This window comes from Lissotriton vulgaris, chromosome 5 (assembly GCF_964263255.1).
Source record: "Lissotriton vulgaris chromosome 5, aLisVul1.2, whole genome shotgun sequence".
Taxonomy (NCBI): domain Eukaryota; kingdom Metazoa; phylum Chordata; class Amphibia; order Caudata; family Salamandridae; genus Lissotriton; species Lissotriton vulgaris.
Window position 1 is genome coordinate 328,087,822 of NC_141693.1, and position 20,869 is coordinate 328,108,690.

Below are 20,869 nucleotides of genomic sequence, written 5' to 3' on the forward strand. Positions count from 1 at the left end.
AAAGTGCATTTTGCAGGCTAGACGTTGCAGTACGTGTTGTTTGCATGCTTGTATTTAGGTAACAATGCATGCGACACCAAGATGTATAATATGCAGACGTTGACGGGATGCAAGCTTGCAATCGTTACATGATAGTACTTGTTATTGTGTGCATCGTATAGTGACATTAAGCGTTAGTTCTATAAATAATCCCGACATCGTATTTAGGAAGTAATGAAATCCGAATTGTAGGAGCAAGGCATTATAGACCAATGTTGTAAAATTGTAAATATGTAGTCAGCATGTGCAAATATAAAAGAACTACGGAGTAGTATTATGAACTGTTATATAAAGTTTAAGAGCGCTTTGAGAAACGCTCTATGTACGTGTGCACGCTATGTATGTTAGTACTTGTTTTAATGCACTTATATTTAGGTAATAATACTGTACTATTGAACTTCTCTCGGAAATCTATTAGGCAGCAACTCTAAACAACTATAAAGACTTGTTTTGATTGCATATGAAATTTTTCCTTATTTCGGCTATGTGACGAAAATGCTACATTCTTAATGTATATGAAATTGGCAAATACACTACATGTTTTAGCTGCAAGTTTAACAGACTTGCTTAGTCCAGTGTATTATTCCGAGGCAATATTTAAGGTATTTGTGCGTCTGCATTTACATCGGAGGAAGATTTACACAGCACTATGTACATTTGGCCTAAATTCAGCCCTGCCAAGTGTCACACATCCGGTGTGACACTAACGCATTTTTAGTTACATTTCCACATTACCGCATGTTAAAGGATTGTTACGCAAATAAGCGTATTTAAAAGCTAAGTGCATTATCAGTACTTGAGGTTGTCACTGTCAAGCCTGATTAAAACAGAGTCTGTGGCAGCTCCAGCAGGCCTGGGATTCAGCTGAGCTAACGCAGCTTTAGTACAATGTATCATGGTTGAATGTAACTGCCCCGGCTCAGCTCTTACTAGCAGGCTGATGTCATCACGGTGAGACGTCACTGCAGAAGCGCGCGCAGTTTATTTTGGGCGCTCGATGCGGCTGGATAGTTTGCGGGCGGCGCAGCATGTCATCATCTTTAGAGGTAGTGGTGTCTATAACTACGGCACCGTCCGACGGCTTTAATCTGCTCAGGCACCACGTGCTAGCTATTGTTATTATCGCCCCCTTTGAATCATGAATATCTTACTGTAGCCGATCGTCGCGGAGTGAAGTCAGTGACACCGGGGCCGCCTGAACAGACTGGAGGTGGAGGGCCCTTCTTCTGTGAGGTTAGTGACATTTTGCTATTGCCATATGTACGACTGGTCGTGATCAGTGGGAGAGAGAGCCTGTGTGCGCGAAATTGAGATGCTGGCTGAGCCCCCACGTGCAGCTCCCTTCCACTGTACCTCGGTTATCTCTCCTCGGTAAAGCCTTGGGAGAGGTCGCGGGGCTCTGAAGCGACTGGAAAGGTTTTTTTATTGCTTGGTAAAGGAGCCCCCACCCACTCCCTCATTGGGCCTCCTTGTTTGTTCAGAGCGTCACTCTTCCTCACAAGTAGAGGAAAAGAAATAAGAAGCAGCACATGAAGGCCACGGCGGATCTTTCACTTATTCAGAAACACTCAGTCTGCCCGGGTCAGGGCAGCTAGCACAGCACATCAAACCCCACTAGCTTCTTATTAAATAGAACAAACTGTGCCGTGTTTATTCACGACGTTCAAATAAATGCCATTGATTACTTTCGATTTATTAGGGCAGTTTAAACTGCAGAGAACTTTAACCATTTAAACTAATAAAAACAGACAGTACAAACATACCTGAGAGCGTACCCAGTTCTATGTGTGAAGTGTGGCTCATCTCAATCACGTGCCTACCCAGACACCTACTAGCAAATGCACTCCATTCTAGACTTATTCTGAGTTTGCCTATGCCCCTGTCACTCACACAGTACGTCTCTGCTTTGTTTTTCAGTTTCGTTATAGCTCAGGTTACTGGTGGCTGTTGAGTGAGACTGAGTCACTCAGCTGATTATAATGACATTTTCAACCACTTCCAAGCTGCTTTAACTAATTTCTATAATTTTAGCTAGAGTCTGATCAATGGAAGTTGTTTATATTTCTTACGTTTTGCAGCAGTTAACTTAGTTTCTCGTTCCTCAAATGTGTGCCATTTCTGATATTATTGTTTCCCTCCTCTTCATTGCTTAATTTTGCTCACGAGACAGTGTCACTCATAGTCATTGAAATGTCACTCATAATTACTCTAAAAATATTAAAATGTCACACATAGCAATCTGAAACCTTGGCAGCTATGTAAATTGTCTGTATATTTTCTAAAGCGCACTTTGCAGGCTGGACGTTGCACTCCGCAATATTTGCGTGCTTGCATGTAGGCAAAAATGCATGTAACAAACCTTTTTAAGGGCGTGTACAGTCTGCAGGCGTGCAGGTGTGTAACAAGACGTGTTACTCCTTGTTATATGTATCGTATACATTCACGTAACGGTAGTTTATTAGGAATGTTCTGTGCATGTATAATGCATCGTACACTAATAGGTATGTGCACACGTTCATGGTATGTAATGTTGCAAGCAAAACGTGCGATTATTTGTCATTGTGTGCGCACCTACTTTACAATAATCGTATAATGCTATTTGAAAATTAATGAACTGTAAAGCTTTGCAAGTACTTATGTTGTTGTTGGCAAAGCTGATTGTAGAATAGTAAGAATACCTGATGTTTTTAGTAGACGCTGCCCGCAATTATTTGAATTAATTATATCCTGTAAAAAATATAACAAATGGTTAATATGCTTTAATTTAACATGTTTCGAAGTAAAATAACATTTTCGTAAGAGCATATAACGTTAGAATATAGTGTAACAATTTTAAAAAGGATGCTGATGTGTTATTGCTGTAGCACATGATGTAATTGAAACAGTATAATTTGTGTGCGTTTATAAATTAAGTTTGATGCGTAGTTTAAATGTAAATATCAAAATTACTAAACACGCGTTAACATATTTTTAACGTTAGGAACTTTGCGCTAACTATAGGATATTAAGTTACATCTAAGACCTATAAAGACCTTATTTAATAAATACCTAAAGTTTTTCTAATAAAACTTACCAACTGCAAATGGCACGAGAAGATCCAATCCGAAACTTCTGCGATGTGAAGCACAACTTGTGATGCGTTTAGCAATGGTTAAAGCATTGTGCTTAAGTAGAGCTTTGCGATCAGATAGCAGTTTTTAAGGGCAATAAAATGCAATGAACACATGGTAAAGGAAATGCATAGGCACCATGTGAAAATGGCTAAGTGTTAGAAAAGTGTGTCTGTGAATTGTCAATGCAAATGAAAAGGGCAAAGTTGAACGGTGGCTTTAAAACAGTTTTGTTTCTCCAAGTGGACATAAATGCTGCTAAATCCACCGAAGTTTCTATAGTGTTTAAAAGTTTGCTAAATACAATATTCAGTAAGCGTTTGTCTTTTGGTGTAGCAGACGAATATTTGCTATTTGTTACTTGCTTTGAAAGTATTAATTACATTGTCTTTATTTGCGTAGAGCAGTCCCCCTTTTTTGTTGTTGTCTAGAACTCTGTATTGATACACTAGATTAGCATTTACCAGCTAATACACCATCATTAAGGTAAAAGCAAGTAACGCACACCAACTGTAAGTGTACACGTTTCTATCTTATAGATATATAAACTCTTTAGGAATGCATGGCAACTACCAGTATATTTATTGCCTCCAACAAAGTTGCTGTAATTCATGTGCTACATACTTGTAAACCAAATAGTTCTCTAATGTGTCGACTTAGACTTCATGTGTTTGAAGTTCGTGAGTTATGCAGTTTAATAATATATTTATGTACAGCACGGGAATAAAGCATTGTAGTTTAAATAAATGGGTATGTGCCTTTATACTATCAGCAAAATAATAGAGTAATGCTCGCAACCATTGAAGAGTGCTGTAATAGCACTGGCTCTCCATGTAACTCTCTGTGTTAATATGAAAAAAAATCAACTCCCATTGTCCCCGGCTATGTAAAAGCTTTCCCCCCCCCCCCCCTCCATGGTGTTAAAGTAACATCTCATAGTGATTCAGCTCCAATTAAGGCAACAACCTGTGTGAGGCGCCACTCAAAAACGTGCAGATTTAAGTGAGGCGCCACTCAAAAACGTGCAGATTTTATCGCATAGACATAGAAAGCACCTTCGACTAGCTGAGAAAAAGAAGAGAATTACTTTTTTCAGCAGTTTATTTAATGCCCAGACACTAACATAGTCATTAAGGCTGCATTGGTCATTTACCATCCTATTTGTTGTGTACTACAAGCTATCTCTTAAGCAAGTCTTAGAATGGTTTGCACAGACTGATGCTGATAACTGCTTTTGTGAGGAAAATAAGAGAATTACTTGTTTTAGCAGTACATTCACTGTCTAGTCACTAACATAGTCATTAAGGCTGCATTGGCCATGTACCATCGTATTTGTTGTGTACTACAAGCTATCTATTGAGCAAGTCTCAGTATACTTTGTAACAAAAAGTTACATTTCTATGGGGGCTAAGAAAAGCATTCGAGAAAGGTAGAAACTTTAAGCACTAGGTAGAGTAGCGCTGCAGGGGCTGTTAGGAGGGGTGAAATACCAACAAAGCCTCTTTACCATGCACATTGTCTTTTAAAGAGCAGTAAAGTGCTAGGACGAAGCTGTGTGTGTGCCCTACAGTTCTTTGAGCATAGGCTGCCACACACGACAAGGAAAAGCTAAATGTGTTTGTGTCTGTGCTCCACAGCTGTGTGAGCTTGGGCTGCCACACACGAAGGAGGGGGGAAGGCTGTAGTCTTTAGATACCAATGGGTGTTGCGCGCATGGCCCTGATACTGTGCAATAAAGCCGGCATGCTTGTTGTAAAATCTGCCGTCGATTTTCAAAATGGAAGCAACTGCAGTGCAGGAAAGAGTCTCTCATTAAAGGCACGTCACATTTGCACTTACTTTAAAAATGTGCAGACACTGTTATAGGGAGTGAAATTGTAACAAAGCCTCTTTAACATAGATATTGTCTTTTAAAGAGCAGTGAAGTGCTAGGATGAAGCTGTGTGTGTGCCCTACAGCTCTTGGAGCCTATGCTGCCACACACAACAAGGAAACGCTCAAGCCTTTTTTTATTCCATTGTGTGTTGCGTGCTTGGCCCTGATACTTTGCAATGCAGCCAGTCTTTTAAAGACTTGTAAAGTCTTCGGGTGAGGAAAGTTCTCGGGTGAGGCTGTATGTGTGCCTAGGAGCTGTTTAAGCTTAGGCTGCCACACAAGAACTGTTTTGAAAGAGTCAAATAAACTAACATTGTTTGCAAGGCTTATTTCAGTATAAGTGAAAGGCAGTTGCTGGCGCCAGCGAGGCGCCACTTCATATCAGCTACCAACAAAGCCTCTTCAACATGCATATATTCTTTAAAACACCTATAAAGTTGTCAATTGAGTACGTGTGCATGCCCTGGAGCTCTCGCAAACTGAGCTGCCACAGATGACAGGGGGGGGCTAAAGCTTTTTGATTGCAATGGGCGTTTCGTGCCTGTCCCTGATACTTTGCGATGGAGCCGGCCTGCTCCTTCCCAAAGCTCCTAGCGACTTAAAAAATATAAAAGGCATCTGCAATGCATGAAAGAGACTCTAGTTAAAATACACACCAACAACGTTAAAACTGTAAGTCACAAAATCAGTACAGCAATGCACTTTATTATCGCTTTAGGACAGTTTTGATTTTTGTACCCGTCGAATGCTGTTCACAGAGGAGTAAAATAAACTAACATTGTTTGCAAGGCGTGTTTTCAGTCTAACTCCTAATCTAATTCTGAAATGCACGTTATTATCGCTTTTTTCAACAACGCTGGTATTGTTCACAGTATATCTCACGGTGTAAGCTGTATGCGCTGTTTCGAACGAGTCAAATTAAATACCATTATTTGCAAGGGGGGCTTGGGGGAGGGCAGCCGACCCCCGGGAGGTCTCCTCCCCCGGGCGGTTTGGGAGATCTGGGTGGGGGTATTCCTTCTAGCAGGTTCTCTTTGGGCGTTTTTGGGCTGGTTTTAGTTGTATTGTGCGCTCCCCTATAAATGGGCGGGGCTCCTCGCTCCGGGCACCATTTTAGGCTTGGTGACCTGGTGGCCGGTTGAGCTTAGAATTTTTGTGTCTTGTTCCTTGAGTTTTCGGATTCGTGGTCATGTCTGGTGAAGACTACCGAGTGTTGGAGGCTATTCGCCTACTTAGCGAGGCGGGGCGTTTGGACCTGGTCATTGGCGACCGGGGTCAGACTGAGACCCCGCGCCCCCAGCGGGAGGCCTCTGCGAGGGTGTCGGCTGTGGTGGCAGCATGTTACTCTCCGAAACGTCGGAGGCAGGATGGGGTAAGTGAGCGTGGTCGTTCCAGGACTCGGCGGGCGGGTTCCAGGGCCCGGCGGGGGAGTGATGTTCGTTCCTCTGATCCGGCGGTTTCTTTGGATTCCTCGGTGTTGGAGGTGGCTGGGGAAGGGGGTTTTCCTCATGGAGAAGGGGAGGTTGTCGAGGTGGGTTTGCGGGAAAGAGCTGCCTCTGCTCCCGTTTTGCGGGGCCGACGTGCTTCCAGGCAACGTGGTTGCACGCGGCGTTCGGCTTCTGCCTCCGCGGGGGAGGGGTCTGACGTCACACGGGCGGAGGCCATTTTGGATGAGGTTTCTGTGGTGCGGCAACCGTTGCGGGGTGTTTCGGGTCAGGACGTGCGGGAGGTGGTCGCTCCTTTGAGCGTTATACGCCGCCATGTGGTTCAAGCCCCTTTAACGGTTGACGTTGGTGCGTTAGGTGTGCCCGGAGCGGGTCCTTTGTTTTCGGAGGCTGGTGTTGGGGGGCCTGAGGGCCGTGGCGTGCTTGTTCGTTCTGTGGGGAGGGATATGCAGAGTCCGTTATTGTTTTCTCCCACAGGCTCTGTTGGGGGGGAAGCTGCGTCCGGGGGTTGCAGTTCCTTGGGGGAGGGGGAATGGGCCCAGATGGGGGTGGGAGAGGGTGTTGGGCGGTCTGACTTGCTGATATCGGGTGGGGATTTGGGTGCTGTGGTCGGGTCAGTGAGGGGTTACCGTCGTTTGGAGGTGGTGGAAGGCCTTCCTATCGGGGGGGTGGCGAGCGGAGGGGAGGTTGTTCAGCAACGTGAGGAGGGTGAGGGGTCTTTTTATAGGCTGGCGGGGGACTTTCGGTGTCCTGGTAAGCCGGTGGTTTCGGGGCCTGTATCTCAGGGTGCTGTTGTTGAAGGGGGGGTTCAGGATTGGGATCCTCAGGGGACGGCTTCGCGGATTATTCAGGCTGTGTTGGATGGTAGTTCGGATGAGGAGGTTTGTCCGCCGTCTCCTCGGCTTTGCGATGCTTTGAAAAGGAAAAGTGCTGCTAGTTCTGGAAGTTTTATGGTGGCTGGTAGGGGTGGCGATTTTACTGTTGGCGGTCTGTCTTCTGCACATAGAGTTGGTTTTTGTGAGGGACCCGGCACACCAGTCCGGCCTTTTTCTTTACAGGAAGAAGCTCGACCTATGGCAGCAGACTTGGCAGGGCGGCAGGCAGCCCGGGTACGCCGAGGAGAAGTGCGGGTGGAGCCTAGCGCGGCACGTCCCATACCTTCGAGGGATCCCGCCATGGCCATCGCACGCAGGTTTACTACGACCTCGATGGGCCCAACGAGGGATTTCGTCATGGGCGGTACATCCAGGTCCGGCACGACCTTCCCGGCCTCAGCGGTGGAGTCCAGCGTTGTACATGGGAGCGGGTTACGTGCGACCTCTCTCGTGCCACGTAGTGGTTTTGCTACTGGTTTATCTTTTTCTGGAAGTCAACAGGTAGTCAGTAGTTCTGGTGGGGGGATGTATAGACGAGTTCAGTCGTCCTCTCCACCTAGGTCCAGAGTGAGGGCTGGTAAGGCCCATGGTCGTTCGATGACAGTGGAATCGAGACAAACTTCAGTGGTTGTTCCCCCCCCTCAGTTGGAGGAATCACTCATTTTGGATTATGATGAGGATAGCCCTGAGGAGGGCGAAGTTCGTGAGTTGGTGTCTGGGGGGGCATGTTAATGTTTCTCGTGACATGTTACAGGACCAAGTGGTTCGGAGTCGTGTGGAATCGTCAAGGCCACGAGTGCTCGGCCCCGCGGTGAGGGCTCCTCGGAGGGCGGACGACGGTACACAGACGGCGTGGAGGACGGAAACCAGTCAACCGCCTCTTTTACGTCCAGGTGAGAATGTGGTTCAGGCCGTGCGGCCCAATATGGTGTCTATTGGTGTTGGTGTTGATTTGATATCTACTGAAAAGGATGGCAAGTTACATAAAGGTCGTGTTGTACGAGATCAAGGTGTAGGTACCAATGGGGATGATCTCAATACGAGTGAGAAAGTGGATAGTGGCACGTCCACGGTTGGTTTGGGTGCTACTAAAAATGTACTTCACAGTAAAGAACTTAAAATCAAAAAGTTGCCGTACATGGGGGTTACGAAGCCTTTGGGGGCTCATTTGATGCTCAGTACGAAGGAGAAGATATGGAACGGTGAGTATGTGGAACTGTTGAAGTTACTTCACAGGGAGGTCCGGGCTAAGGAGGGTTCCAAGGAGGAAGAGTTTGAGTTGGCTAAACGCCCCAAAGTGCCTCTGACTATAGAAAATTGGACGGCGGCCTTTTTAATTTTTGCCAGCGTCTATTGTGAAAAATTCCCTGAGCGCTGCGTGTCCTTGTTTAAGTACATGGATGTTATCCGTAAGGCTCAGCTGACTAGGAATGATTATGCTTGGGCTCAGTATGATGAGGAGTTTAGGGCAGTATGGCTTGGGATCCTGAGGCAAAATGGGGGGAGTTGGACTCTGACCTGTGGCAGCAGACGATGGGGTCGTCTGCCTCTGGTAAAACCATTTTTACAGCCAGCGGCCTTCCTATATTATATCGCCCCTTTCAGTCCCGTCCCACCCGGGGAGGGGTGGGGGCTATCTCTACTACCCAGTCGCCTACCGGCACGTGTTGGGATTTCAACACCGGGACCTGTACTAGACAGTTTTGTAAATTCCGGCACGAGTGTTCACAATGTGGGAGGAAGAGTCATCCGTTATCCCGTTGCTGGGGTCCTAGGACTCCGGGGCCCCAGGGTTCTCAACAGAGTTCGGGAACTTTCGTGCCACCACAGCAACCCTCAGCTCCCAGGGGAGGGAAGTCTTCATCCGGTGCTGGGCCCAAAGGCTCGTACGCCGGTTAATGTTACTCGACTGGCCGCTGCTTTACGGGACTACGAGCCTGCTGAGCTGCGGTTGGTCTTGTTGCTGGGTTTTCAGATGGGGTTTCGTTTGGGGTATGAAGGCCCGCGTTTACGACGTTGGTCCAAGAATTTGAGGTCAGCGACTGAACACCCTGATATTGTACAGTCGAAATTGGACAAGGAAGTAAGTGAGGGTAGAATGGCGGGCCCGTTCGAGGATTGGCCTCTGGTGAACCTAATTGTATCCCCTATTGGTGTAGTCCCCAAGAAGGAGCCTGGTCAGTTCCGGCTCATTCAACACCTATCGTGGCCTGAAGGTGGGTCGGTGAATGATTTCATTGACACTGAAGCTGCATCGGTATCCTATTCATCGGTGGATGTAGCCATGCAGCTGGTTGTCTCTGCGGGCCCTGATGCTCTGATGGCAAAATGCGACATCAAATCCGCATTTCGGCTCCTTCCAGTCCATCCTGAAGACTGGTGTCTTCTGGGCATCCATTTCCTTGGAAAATGGTACGTGGACAAGGCGTTGCCAATGGGCTGTTCCATGTCTTGTGCGTTGTTTGAAACTTTCAGCACATTTCTTCAATGGTGGTTTACTACACAGAGTGGCCATGTCCTCGTCACTCATTATTTGGATGACTTCTTTTTTGTAGGGGCTGCCAATTCGCTTGTTTGCCAAGCGGCTCTCACATCGTTTCAATCATTGATGAGTTACCTGGGTGTGCCATTGGCTCCGGAGAAGACCATGGGTCCTTGCGCGACCATGTCTTTTTTGGGGATCGAGCTTGACTCTCATTTGATGCAGGCTCGTCTTCCATTGGACAAGAAACAGAAAATGCTTGAGCTGGTTGGAACTATGTTGGGGAAAGAGAAGGTATTTGTGAGAGAGATACAGGTTTTGCTGGGACACCTGAATTTTGCCTGCAGAGTAGTTCGGGCGGGTAGGACCTTCTGTAGACGGTTAGGCAGAGCTTTGTCTGGTCATTCCCTTCCCCATCATAGGGTGAGACTGTCTGCGGGTGTGAAAGAGGACTTACGAATGTGGGTTTTCTTCTTACACTCCTTCAATGGTGTGCCTTTGTGTTGGGAGGTGGATTGGTGTTGGGAGGTACAGATCTTCTCTGATGCCGCTGGTAGTGAGGGCTTTGGTCTCTACTGGCAAGGACGGTGGTGTGCTCAACAGTGGCCCATGCAATGGAAGAATGGTGGTAGGAGTATTGCCTTTCTGGAATTTTTTCCTGTGGTGGTTGCGGTCACACTGTGGGGGGCGGAGTTGGCACACAAAAAGGTCCTCTTTCGGATCGATAATATGGCTGTGGTTCAGGTGATTAACAAACAGTCGGCCAGAGATCCCCAGATTTTGAAACTTCTGAGAGTGTTTGTGTTGGGTTGTCTGAAACATGATATTGGTTTTCGGGCCCTGCACGTTCCTGGCGTGGACAATGACATTGCGGATGCTTTGTCTCGTTCACAGTGGGAGAGATTCCGTGGGCTTGCTTTGGAGGCAGACGAGGAGCCGACTCCCATGCCGGAACACCTGTGGACGGTAGGCAACACCGGGTCCTTCACCTGGTTTTAGGTTCCCTGGCCCCTTCCACGAGGACGGCGTATGAGTTAGCCTGGAAGGAATTTTTGGAGTCAGGTGCTTGTTGGAGGGAACTGGATTGGCAACGGTCTGAGGATGTGGTACAGTTCATTTTGGTTTTGATGGATAAGAGGTTGTCTAGGATTACTATTTCCGGTAAACTGGCTGGAGTTTCTTTCATGGGTAAGCTTTTGTGGGGTTACTCCCCGTCGGCGGGGGAGCTGGGTAGGAGAATGCTGGAGGGGTGGTCTAGAGAGAGTGGTGCTATTCGCACTTTGAGGTCCCCTTTGTCTTGGCAAAGGCTGTTTCAGGTTATTTCTGTTCTCCCGGTGGTTTGTACTGATCGAGTGGAAGCGTGTTTGTTTGCCACGTTGATGGTGTGGATGTTTTTTGGAGCTTTTCGTGTGTCTGAATTGCTTGGCAACCGGTCCTCTTCTGGCCTTCTGTGGGGGGATGTTCAAATAACGGAGCGGGGGGTCCACATCTGGCTTTCACACTCCAAAACGGATCAGAGGAGTTTGGGCAAGGGGGTCTGGTTGGAGTCGGTTTCGCCTCCGGAAACGTGCCCTTTAAAATGGGCTGTTTGTTGGAGGAAACTGTCGGGTGGGCCTTTGGATCTTCAAGTTTTTCGCCATGCTAGTGGTTTGAGTGTGACGAATTATCAACTGCGCATGGTGCTGCGTAAAGCGCTGCGACATATTGGTTTGGATGGGTCTTCATATGGTACTCACTCTTTTCGAATTGGGGCGGCCACGGAAGCCTTCAACAGGGGCTGGTCGAGGGAGGACATCATGGGTCTGGGGCGCTGGACTTCGAATTGTTTTCGGCGCTATGTTCGTAATGAAGCTGCTGGAGCGCTGGCGTCTTCTTCTGTTTTGCCTGTCTGATTCTGTTTTCTTTTACAGGTTCTGTGGCTGGTCCTCGGGCTGCTTACGTTACAATTTGGATCGTGGGCCATTCCTTCATTAAGAGAGCTCAAGTTCAAGCTCGTCAGAGTTATTTTGGTTCATCATTGGGTTTCAATGATCGTTTGTTTAATGTGGTTTGGAAGGGTAAGGGGGGTATGTTATGGAAAGAACTTATCCCTGCCTTGAATTCTTGGTTGGTAGGGGGAGTTTGCCCGGATGTTCTTGTGCTTCATTTGGGTGAGAATGACATGGGTTCTGTTAAGGGGGTTGTCTTGCTACGGGCAATCAAGAAGGATTTGGCCTTATTACACAGTCAGTGGTCGGGTTGTCATGTCATTTGGACGGAAATGGTACCGCGGAGGGTTTGGAGGTATGCAGTGAAACCGAAGGCGGTGGACAAATCCCGGAGGAAGGTGAATCTGGAGGTTTCTCGTTTTTGTAGGGACCTGGGTTTCGGTCGCATCGTCCATAGTGACATTAAATATGATGCGGTGGAGTTTTTTCGGGGGGATGGGGTACATTTGTCCCGTATGGGTATGGACCTATATCTTTTGGAGTTGCGGGAGGTGCTATCTCGCTGTTTGACGGTTCAACAGTTGGTTGGTGAATAAGTGATGGTCGGTGTTGTAGTTTTTTCCCTTTTCTTTTTTGCTGCTTTGGTCTCCCTCGTGCCCCCCACCCCCCCCCCCCCCCTTCCCTCCCCCCTGTTTTAGGTCGTTGGGGGGCAGAAAGGTGGGGCTCTCTCGTATCAGTCTTTCACCCCACATTTCTGGATGGCGGTTTTGCTATGTGATCGTCAGTTTTGGGCCAAGTTGGACCCGTTAGTGTATCGGTTCTTGTTTGGGGATTGTTCAGACTGATTGAGGTGGGGTTCGGAGAATATGGCTCGGGGGATATGTTCAGTTGATTTATAGTCAGAGATGTAAGAATTTATATTCATTTGGTGATGTTATAATGTTATAATGTTATTGGGATTTGTATGGTTTTGTGTTGGGTATGTACGGGTGGGGGTGGGTGTGATGGAGGGTGTGGGGTGGGGGCGGGGTTTGGGGTTTGAAATAAAAACGAACAAAAACTTGGGTTGTGGTTTAGATTGTGAGGCGGTTGCCGAGTTTGTGTATTTTGTAAATGTGCACCTGTTCCAATAAAGCGGCCTTTTTCACACTTGAAGGGTTTTTGAGTCTGCTCACTCTCCCCCCACCCCTCTCTCCCAAGGGGGGCTTGGGGGAGGGCAGCCGACCCCCGGGAGGTCTCCTCCCCCGGGCGGTTTGGGAGATCTGGGTGGGGGTATTCCTTCTAGCAGGTTCTCTTTGGGCGTTTTTGGGCTGGTTTTAGTTGTATTGTGCGCTCCCCTATAAATGGGCGGGGCTCCTCGCTCCGGGCACCATTTTAGGCTTGGTGACCTGGTGGCCGGTTGAGCTTAGAATTTTTTGTCCCTCCCTCCCTCCCCCTTTTTTAGGGGATTTTTTCTATTATTTATTTATTTCTTTTAGGCTGCGGTTTGAAACATGTGTTCATGGGGGTTTAACGTTGTTCTTTTGTCGCTTGGGACAGGTGCTTGGCGGTTTTGCTATGTGATCGTCAGTTTTGGGCCAAGTTGGACCCGTTAGTGTATCGGTTCTTGTTTGGGGATTGTTCAGACTGATTGAGGTGGGGTTCGGAGAATATGGCTCGGGGGATATGTTCAGTTGATTTATAGTCAGAGATGTAAGAATTTATATTCATTAGGTGATGTTATAATGTTATAATGTTATTGGGATTTGTATGGTTTTGTGTTGGGTATGTACGGGTGGGGGTGGGTGTGATGGAGGGTGTGGGGTGGGGGCGGGGTTTGGGGTTTGAAATAAAAACGAACAAAAACTTGGGTTGTGGTTTAGATTGTGAGGCGGTTGCCGAGTTTGTGTATTTTGTAAATGTGCACCTGTTCCAATAAAGCGGCCTTTTTCACACTTGAAGGGTTTTTGAGTCTGCTCACTCTCCCCCCACCCCTCTCTCCCAAGGCTTGTTTTCGGTATAACTGAAAAGCAGTTGCTGGCGCCAGCGAGGCACCACTTCATTGTAGCTACACGCCGTAAATCTTGCAAAGCCAGCTGGACACGCACGAGTAAGAAAGAAACTGAAACCTAAAGGCTGATATAAACTAACGTGAACATTTCACAATGGAAGCGCGCATTGTCTTTTAAAGAGCAGTGAAGTGCTAGGATGAAGCGGTGTGTGGGCCCTGGAGCTCTTGGAGCCTATGCTGCCACACATGACTATTAAAGTCCTTGAGTGAGGGAAATTCTCGGGTGAGGCTGTATGTGTGCCCAGGAGCTGTCTAAGCTTAGGCTGCCACACACGAGCTGTTTCGAAGGAGTCAAATAAACTAACAGTAAATAGCCTCTTCTTAAAAGCACCTCACATTTGCACCTACTTTCAAAATGTGCAGACACTTTTATAAGGAGTGTAATTGTAACAAAGCCTCTTTAACATGGACATTGTCTTTTAAACAGCAGTGAAGTGCTAGGATGAAGCTATGTGTGTGCCCTACAGCTCTTGGAGCCTATGCTGCCACGCACAACAAGGAAAAGCTCAAGCCTTTTTTTTATTCCATTGTGTGTTGCGTGCTTGGCCCTGATACTTTGCAATGCAGCCAGTCTTTTAAAGACTTGTAAAGTCTTCGGGTGAGGAACTTTCTCGGGTGAGGCTGTATGTGTGCCCAGGAGCGGTTTCAGCTTAGGCTGCCACACACGAACTGTTTCGAAAGAGTCAAATAAACTAATATTGTTTGCAAGGCTTGTTTTCAGTATAACTGAAAGCCAGTTGCTGGCGCCACTTCATATCAGCTACCAACAAAGCCTCTTTAACATGCACATGTTCTTTAAAGCACCTATGAAGTTGTCAATTGAGTACGTGTGCATGCCTTGGAGCTCTCGCAACCTGAATTGCCACACACTACAGGGGGGGGTTTAAGCTCCTTGATTGCAATGGGCGTTTCGCCCCTGTCCCTGATACTTTGCGATGGAGCCGGCCTGCTCCTTCCCAAAGCTCCCAGAGACTTTAAAAATATAAAAGGCATCTGCAATGCATGAAAGAGACTCTAGTTAAAACACACACCAACAACGTTAAAACTGTAAGTCACAAAAACAGTAAAGAAATGCACTTTATTATCGCTTTAGGACAGTTTTGCTTTTTGTACCCGTCGAATGCTGTTCACAGAGGAGTAAAATAAACTAACATTGTTTGCAAGGCTTATTTTCAGTCTAACTCCTAATCTAATTCTGAAATGCACGTTATTATCGCTTTTTCAACAACGCTGGTATTGTTCACAGTATATCTCACGGTGTAAGCTGTATGCGCTGTTTCGAACGAGTCAAATTAAATATCATTATTTGCAAGGCTTGTTTTCGGTATAACTGAAAAGCAGTTGCTGGCGCCAGCGAGGCGCCACTTCATTGTAGCTACACGCCGTAAATCTTGCAAAGCCAGCTGGACACGCACGAGTAAGAACGAAACTGAAACCTAAAGGCTAATACAAACTAACGTGAACATTTCACAATGGAAGCGTGCGTCCTAATCTATTTCTGCCAAGCTGTCCACTGTCGTAGCTAACGCGCGTGACCAAATCCGATTCCGGATGCTGCGCATGCCCATCTGTTGTCTCCCTCTTGGCTCGTTGTAAGCAGAGCTGACGGCTATAGGTCTCGCTGCGACATCGCTTCGCGATGCTTCGCAGGTGCGAGACCTAAAAAGGGTTTGTGTTCTTATTTCTCTGCAAACCACGAAGAGCAAACTTAGAATGCATATTAACTCGGTAAATATCTCTTTGTCTGAGTTACTGAGTTTACTCATTCAGATGAGTTGTCAACATGAGATGTTTTTGAACTTTTTAAACTTTACACTTTAAGGGGAGATATGGTGCTCGTCCACAGGAGTTTGCCTTAAAGTAACAAGGAGTAAAAACATTTACCAGGTGTGCACCACCCACACTGTGCCACTCTATAATAGCGCATGATTCGTCTTTCTTTTCTTTTTGTTATTCTTTTTATTGAACATCTTTTTGCTGTCACATTTGGTTTAAAGCACATCAGAAATGCATGTCTTAAATGTTTCCCTAGTCAAAATAATTAAGGCGGTCAGGTCTGGGAGTAGTGGAAGCAAAATAATGGGGCCATTGAAGCAGTTAGGCTCTAATGGGAATTCAGTCAGATATCAAATCTAATAATTGTTTTACACCTGTGCACGCAGGCCCGTTGAACGTATTTGCATTTTAGGTTCACTGAGAGACTTTTAGGCGCCATGTTCTGAAGGGATTAGAAAATGTTTTTTAAAGCAGAAATTAGGATTTCGGTGCAAGGGCAAATAACCGAGCTTTTTGCTCTTTGGAGAGCCGTTGTAATATTTAGTTAAGGAAAGTGAAAGATAACCACGATATGAACAATATGAGTTAGTGCTCCATGTTGCAGCTTGCAATACGCATGGGGGGACGTGGGGGTCGCACGAGTGTTGGGGGCAGGGGGGGTTAAAAATAAAATGTAATTACAAAAAAAACGTGAAAATGTATCTGACCGTCGGGTCTGCACCGCCTCTGGTCTAGTGTGTGCGGTGACATGAGGGAGTCCGCCTGCTGCACTGCAAGCCTGGACGTCACCGACAGCCAGCGTCCCAAAATGGCCAATCACTACTGCATGGCTTCACATGAAGTCACACCGTGATTGGCCATACAAAGTGCGGCTGTGGCAGTGCCACCACCCACAAGCGGCACCCAATAATGGATTGCCTGACCTCCCACCGGTAGACCAGCCAATGGATTGGCTAGGGGGGCACAGTTACTCTCCATCCATATCTGACCCAGGGGCTGCGGCCCTCGCTGCTGTATGAAGCAGCACCCTTGGGTCCCTCGTTAGGGGAAGGTAGTGTGCGCTCATGTTCGGGCTGGTCATGGGCCAAAAATGTACATGCGCACTACTGCTGCAGCTGACTGTCACTGAAGCTGCCATAGCCCAGCCCCACCCCCTGGCTTCAGCGCACTCCGGATTGAGTCGGGCATTTCCCGGTACTGCTGCGGCACGTATAATATTCAGCGAGACCGAGACGTGAGGAGCATTGGCAATCATTTATTTAGCCAGCTTGACAGTGGGTCCATATGGCTTAGTGGGGCTTTGCCCCAATGGACGTAGCGCGCCTGGTCCCAACCCTCCAGGAACCTCGCAGACTTCCCTGCAGCCATTCGAGAACACCACTGCAGCCAGTATGTTTTGTTTTTAAATGTTTGGTGTGTGCGTGTGTGCATGTCTGTATGTATATTTGTGAATGCATGCTGTGAATTTGTGTGTGTGCTTTTGAATGGTGGGTGTATGTGTGCACGCTTGTGAATGCATGGGTGTGAGTGAGCATGCATGTAGATGGACGAGCGGATGTGTGTTTATTGCCCACCCCATCCTGCGGAGATTACCAGCCACCACTGCACCTGTGAGTTTTCCCAGTGCCACAACTGCTTACTAACATTCTATATTCAGCCCAATCCCATTGGCTGAGGTGCTCCTGAAACAGAAATGGCTCAGTCCATTTGTGTTCAGAGAAGCTTAGGTCCATGATTGAAAGCTTTCCAATGCCCAGAGCGGTTCATTCCATTTGTGGCCCAGGTTAGGAGCGTTAACTGTGACGGCCCAGAGCCAGATATAATCCCACCCATATCTAGTCCAGCTAAGGCAATTCACGAGAGGTGCCCATGCCAGAAACTGTGCCATCCATTTACATTTTATTCTGCCTAGACTTCTTGTGGCAAGTGCTCGTCCAGTGTTGAAAGTGGCTCATGCCACTTGAAATCTAAGCAGCCTTGGTCGTCTGTGGGAGGTGCTACAGTGTCAGAAATAGTTGAGTCCTTTTGTGATTGGAATAGATTTGTCATGTTGTGGGAGACGCTACAATGTCGGTACTGGTATATCCATTTGTCAACTACTGAGTCTAGCCCTTTGTGGAAAGCGCCACAGTCCAAATATTGCCACAGCCCTACATAATTCAGTGTTGACCTTGTAACAGAAATATGTTCCAGTGTCAGAAATAATTAAGTCCATTCAGGTTCTGCTTTCCAAGACCTTGGATGTATGTGCTGTGTAATTACTGATTGTAGAAAGCTCATGTAAACACCACTATAAACTTTGAGACAGTCTTGTTAGCAAAGGCATCATGATCACATATGTAATTATTATAAACCTACATCGCAGTACATAATGAAGGACCTCAGTCTTCAAGAAGCTTCAGAGTAAAAATCTGATCCATGAATGACACCCCCAGCCCAGTCCACAGGAGAGGGGTAAAAAAAGACTAGAAATTGTTCCATCCATGGATGGTATACCCAACCAAGTCCACAAAGAGGGTTTGCATTCCACAAAACGGTCTAGTCTAGGGAGGGCAGGCCCTATTCAGTAAACAAAAAGGCATTCCACATTACCAGGATTGGGGCAGGCCATGGAGGGTAGTCACAATAAAGTCTACAAAAAGAGGTTTGCATTATGAGGAATTATTCATTCTAGAAAGGGCAAACCTAACTTAGAATCCAAAAAAGGAGTTTGCGTTACTAGGAATGGTACAGTCGAGGGAAGGTAGACCCACCCAGTCTACAAAAAAAGGGTTCACATTACCAGGAAGAGCTCAGTCTAGGGAAGACAGACCCAAACCAGTACTCAAAAAGGATTTAACATTACTAGGAATTATTCAGTTTATGGCGGGCAGAAAAAAAAATTGTACTCAGAAAAGGTGTTCATATTAGCAGCAGCGGTTCATTCTGGGGAAGGTAGACACAACCAAGTCCACAAAAAAGGGGTTCAAATTACCAGGAATTGTGCAGCCCACAGAGGGCAGACCAAACTCGGTAGACAAAAAAGTTTCCTTTATCAGGAATAGGTCGGTCTAGGGAGGGCAGATCCTACTACACAGAAAGGGGGTGCACATTACAATCAAGGGTTCAGTCCATGGAGGGCAGACCTAACTCAAACCACAAAAATGGGTTCACATTACCAGGGATGGTTCAGTTCGTGGTGGTTTTACCCAGTACAGACGCCAAGACGATATTGGTTTCACATTACCAGGAATGGTCCAATCCACAGAGTGGAAACATTGTCCCAAAGAGGGGAGTCTGTTACCAGCTTGGCTCAGTCCATGTGTGGTAAACCCCCAGGACATTACTAGGAATAATTTGATCCATGCCTGAAACGCATTTTGAATGTTTCTTCTATAGCAAGCAGACTCAGTCCATATGTTCTGATAGTTCCTGTTTGCTGTGTCAGTCCATAGGCGTGTTCAGATGGTGCATCTGCAGCTCCTGGTCAGTGTGCTCCAAGTCGAATAAGTTTACTGAATCCGCGCCCGTGACGGGGAGTATGTCCAGTCCATGGTCTTTGCAGTGTGGAAGCAGCAGATGCTCGTTGGCCTGAGTGACTGAGTCCATGGAGTCCATATCCCCTCTCAGGGTGAGCACATTCTTGAGGGACAGTCCAAGCCGGTGAGCGCTGTTGGAGTTCCGCATTGACAGGGAGATGGCGCTGGCTCTGTGCTCCCAGGAGCGGCGGCAGCAGGGCAGGTACTTGGCCATGGCCCGCTTAAAATCACGCATGAACAGTGGATAGATGATGGGATTCATGGTGCTATTGAAGTATCCCAGCCATGTGAAGACATCAAAGAGGCTGTCTGGGACACAGTTACACACAGCCTGTTGAAAGAGACAAAGAGACAAGCAGCAGTGAGAGGAGTAAGCGCATGGTCTGCAGCCAGTCATACGGTCAAAAACCCATAGCTCCCTATGCCCTGTTTATATAACTTTAGAAGACCCTTTGACTTGTAGGTGCAGCATAACTACTCGCTTTCAAAGTGTAGTGTTGGTGCACACGAGTGCATACACTGTGGCCTCACAGTGGAGAACCTAGTTGTTTACAATAGTTAAGAAACAATTCTTAGCACTGAGACACACTCTAGTATATATACGTGACAGCAGGGTTGCCCTTCATTGGTGATTAAAGACCTGTGCTGGAATTTCTGGATAGGCATTGGCCATTTGAACAATGGGGAAGGGGAGCATGCTCCCAAATACCTTCACCTGTTCTCCCAATGGATATTAAACACTTGCTGTGCCAACAATGGGTGGCAAACAAAAGGTTAATTGGGAGTGTGAGCACTATTGAAGACTACATCTACCATAATGCACTCAGAGGCCTGGTGCTGAAAAGGAGGCAGTGTGCTCCCCTCCATCACAGTTCAAATAACAATTGACTTACATGAATGATTTCTACTAATGTTCCACTGTATGCAAACCTAATGTATGCAGGTACCCGGGTAATCTGGCTCTTCGGGCCTATATAGAATGCTTCTCCACTATGCACTATGGGGCAGATTTACAAGCCCCTTGCGACACATTTACGCCGCCCTTGAGTCACTTCTGTGACGCAGCAGCGGCGTATATCATGCGCCCTGTTGCGGCGTACTTACAACGTGACGCTTCTAGGGAGATGCGTCACATTATAAACCCCTGCGCCACCAGAAACCTGCATCCGGTTTCATGTGGGCGTTCCAGCGCAGGGTGGGCGTTCCCTCACAGGTACGCCTCGTAAAAGTGACGCAGTGAAATCTACAAGATTTCACTGAGTCACTTTTACGGCTATGCTGCATCAAAACTGTGCGCCCGCTTGAAGCAGGCGGAAGCATTGCCTTGCTGTAGCCTTGCTGGGGCCGCATCGCGTTTGCGACACGACTCCAGCAATGTGCCGCATTTCCGCTGGGGGATGCGACATGCATCTGCCCATCTGTGCACCACAGCGCGCCGCATTGTAAATGTGGTTCATCCTTGGTGGCGCACTGGTGGGCAGATTCGTCGCAACTCTTCTGGCGCATCCCTGCTGATTAGCAGAGATGCACCAGAAGTTGTAAATCTGGCCCACATATTTTTACACAGACTTATACATGAAACAACATTTAATATGCTTCACAACAAACAAGTCATGGGGAAATGGGGAGAGGATGCAACACCTCAATGCCACAGAGGATAAAGCTAGAACACAAGTGCCTAGTTCTAGATGCACACAGTTCACAACTACATGTCTGGAAAGCCTGCATGAGTAGAGTAGATTACCAACTTTCTCCGGTTAAACATCTAGAG

The 20,869-nt window shown here is 47.0% G+C and overlaps 1 protein-coding gene across 1 annotated transcript in view; it reads right to left on the reverse strand.

Annotated features, from left to right (window-relative positions):
- Positions 1 to 17,895: 17,895 nt before the first annotated feature.
- The window catches only part of HTR6 (5-hydroxytryptamine receptor 6), a 205,776-nt gene continuing 202,802 nt past the window's right edge, over positions 17,896 to 20,869 (reverse strand). Inside the window, exon 3 of the mRNA XM_086921568.1 lies at positions 17,896 to 19,429. Coding sequence (XP_086777694.1) covers positions 19,004 to 19,429 — 426 coding nt within the window. The 3' untranslated portion in view covers positions 17,896 to 19,003. The remainder of the gene's footprint in view (positions 19,430 to 20,869) is intronic.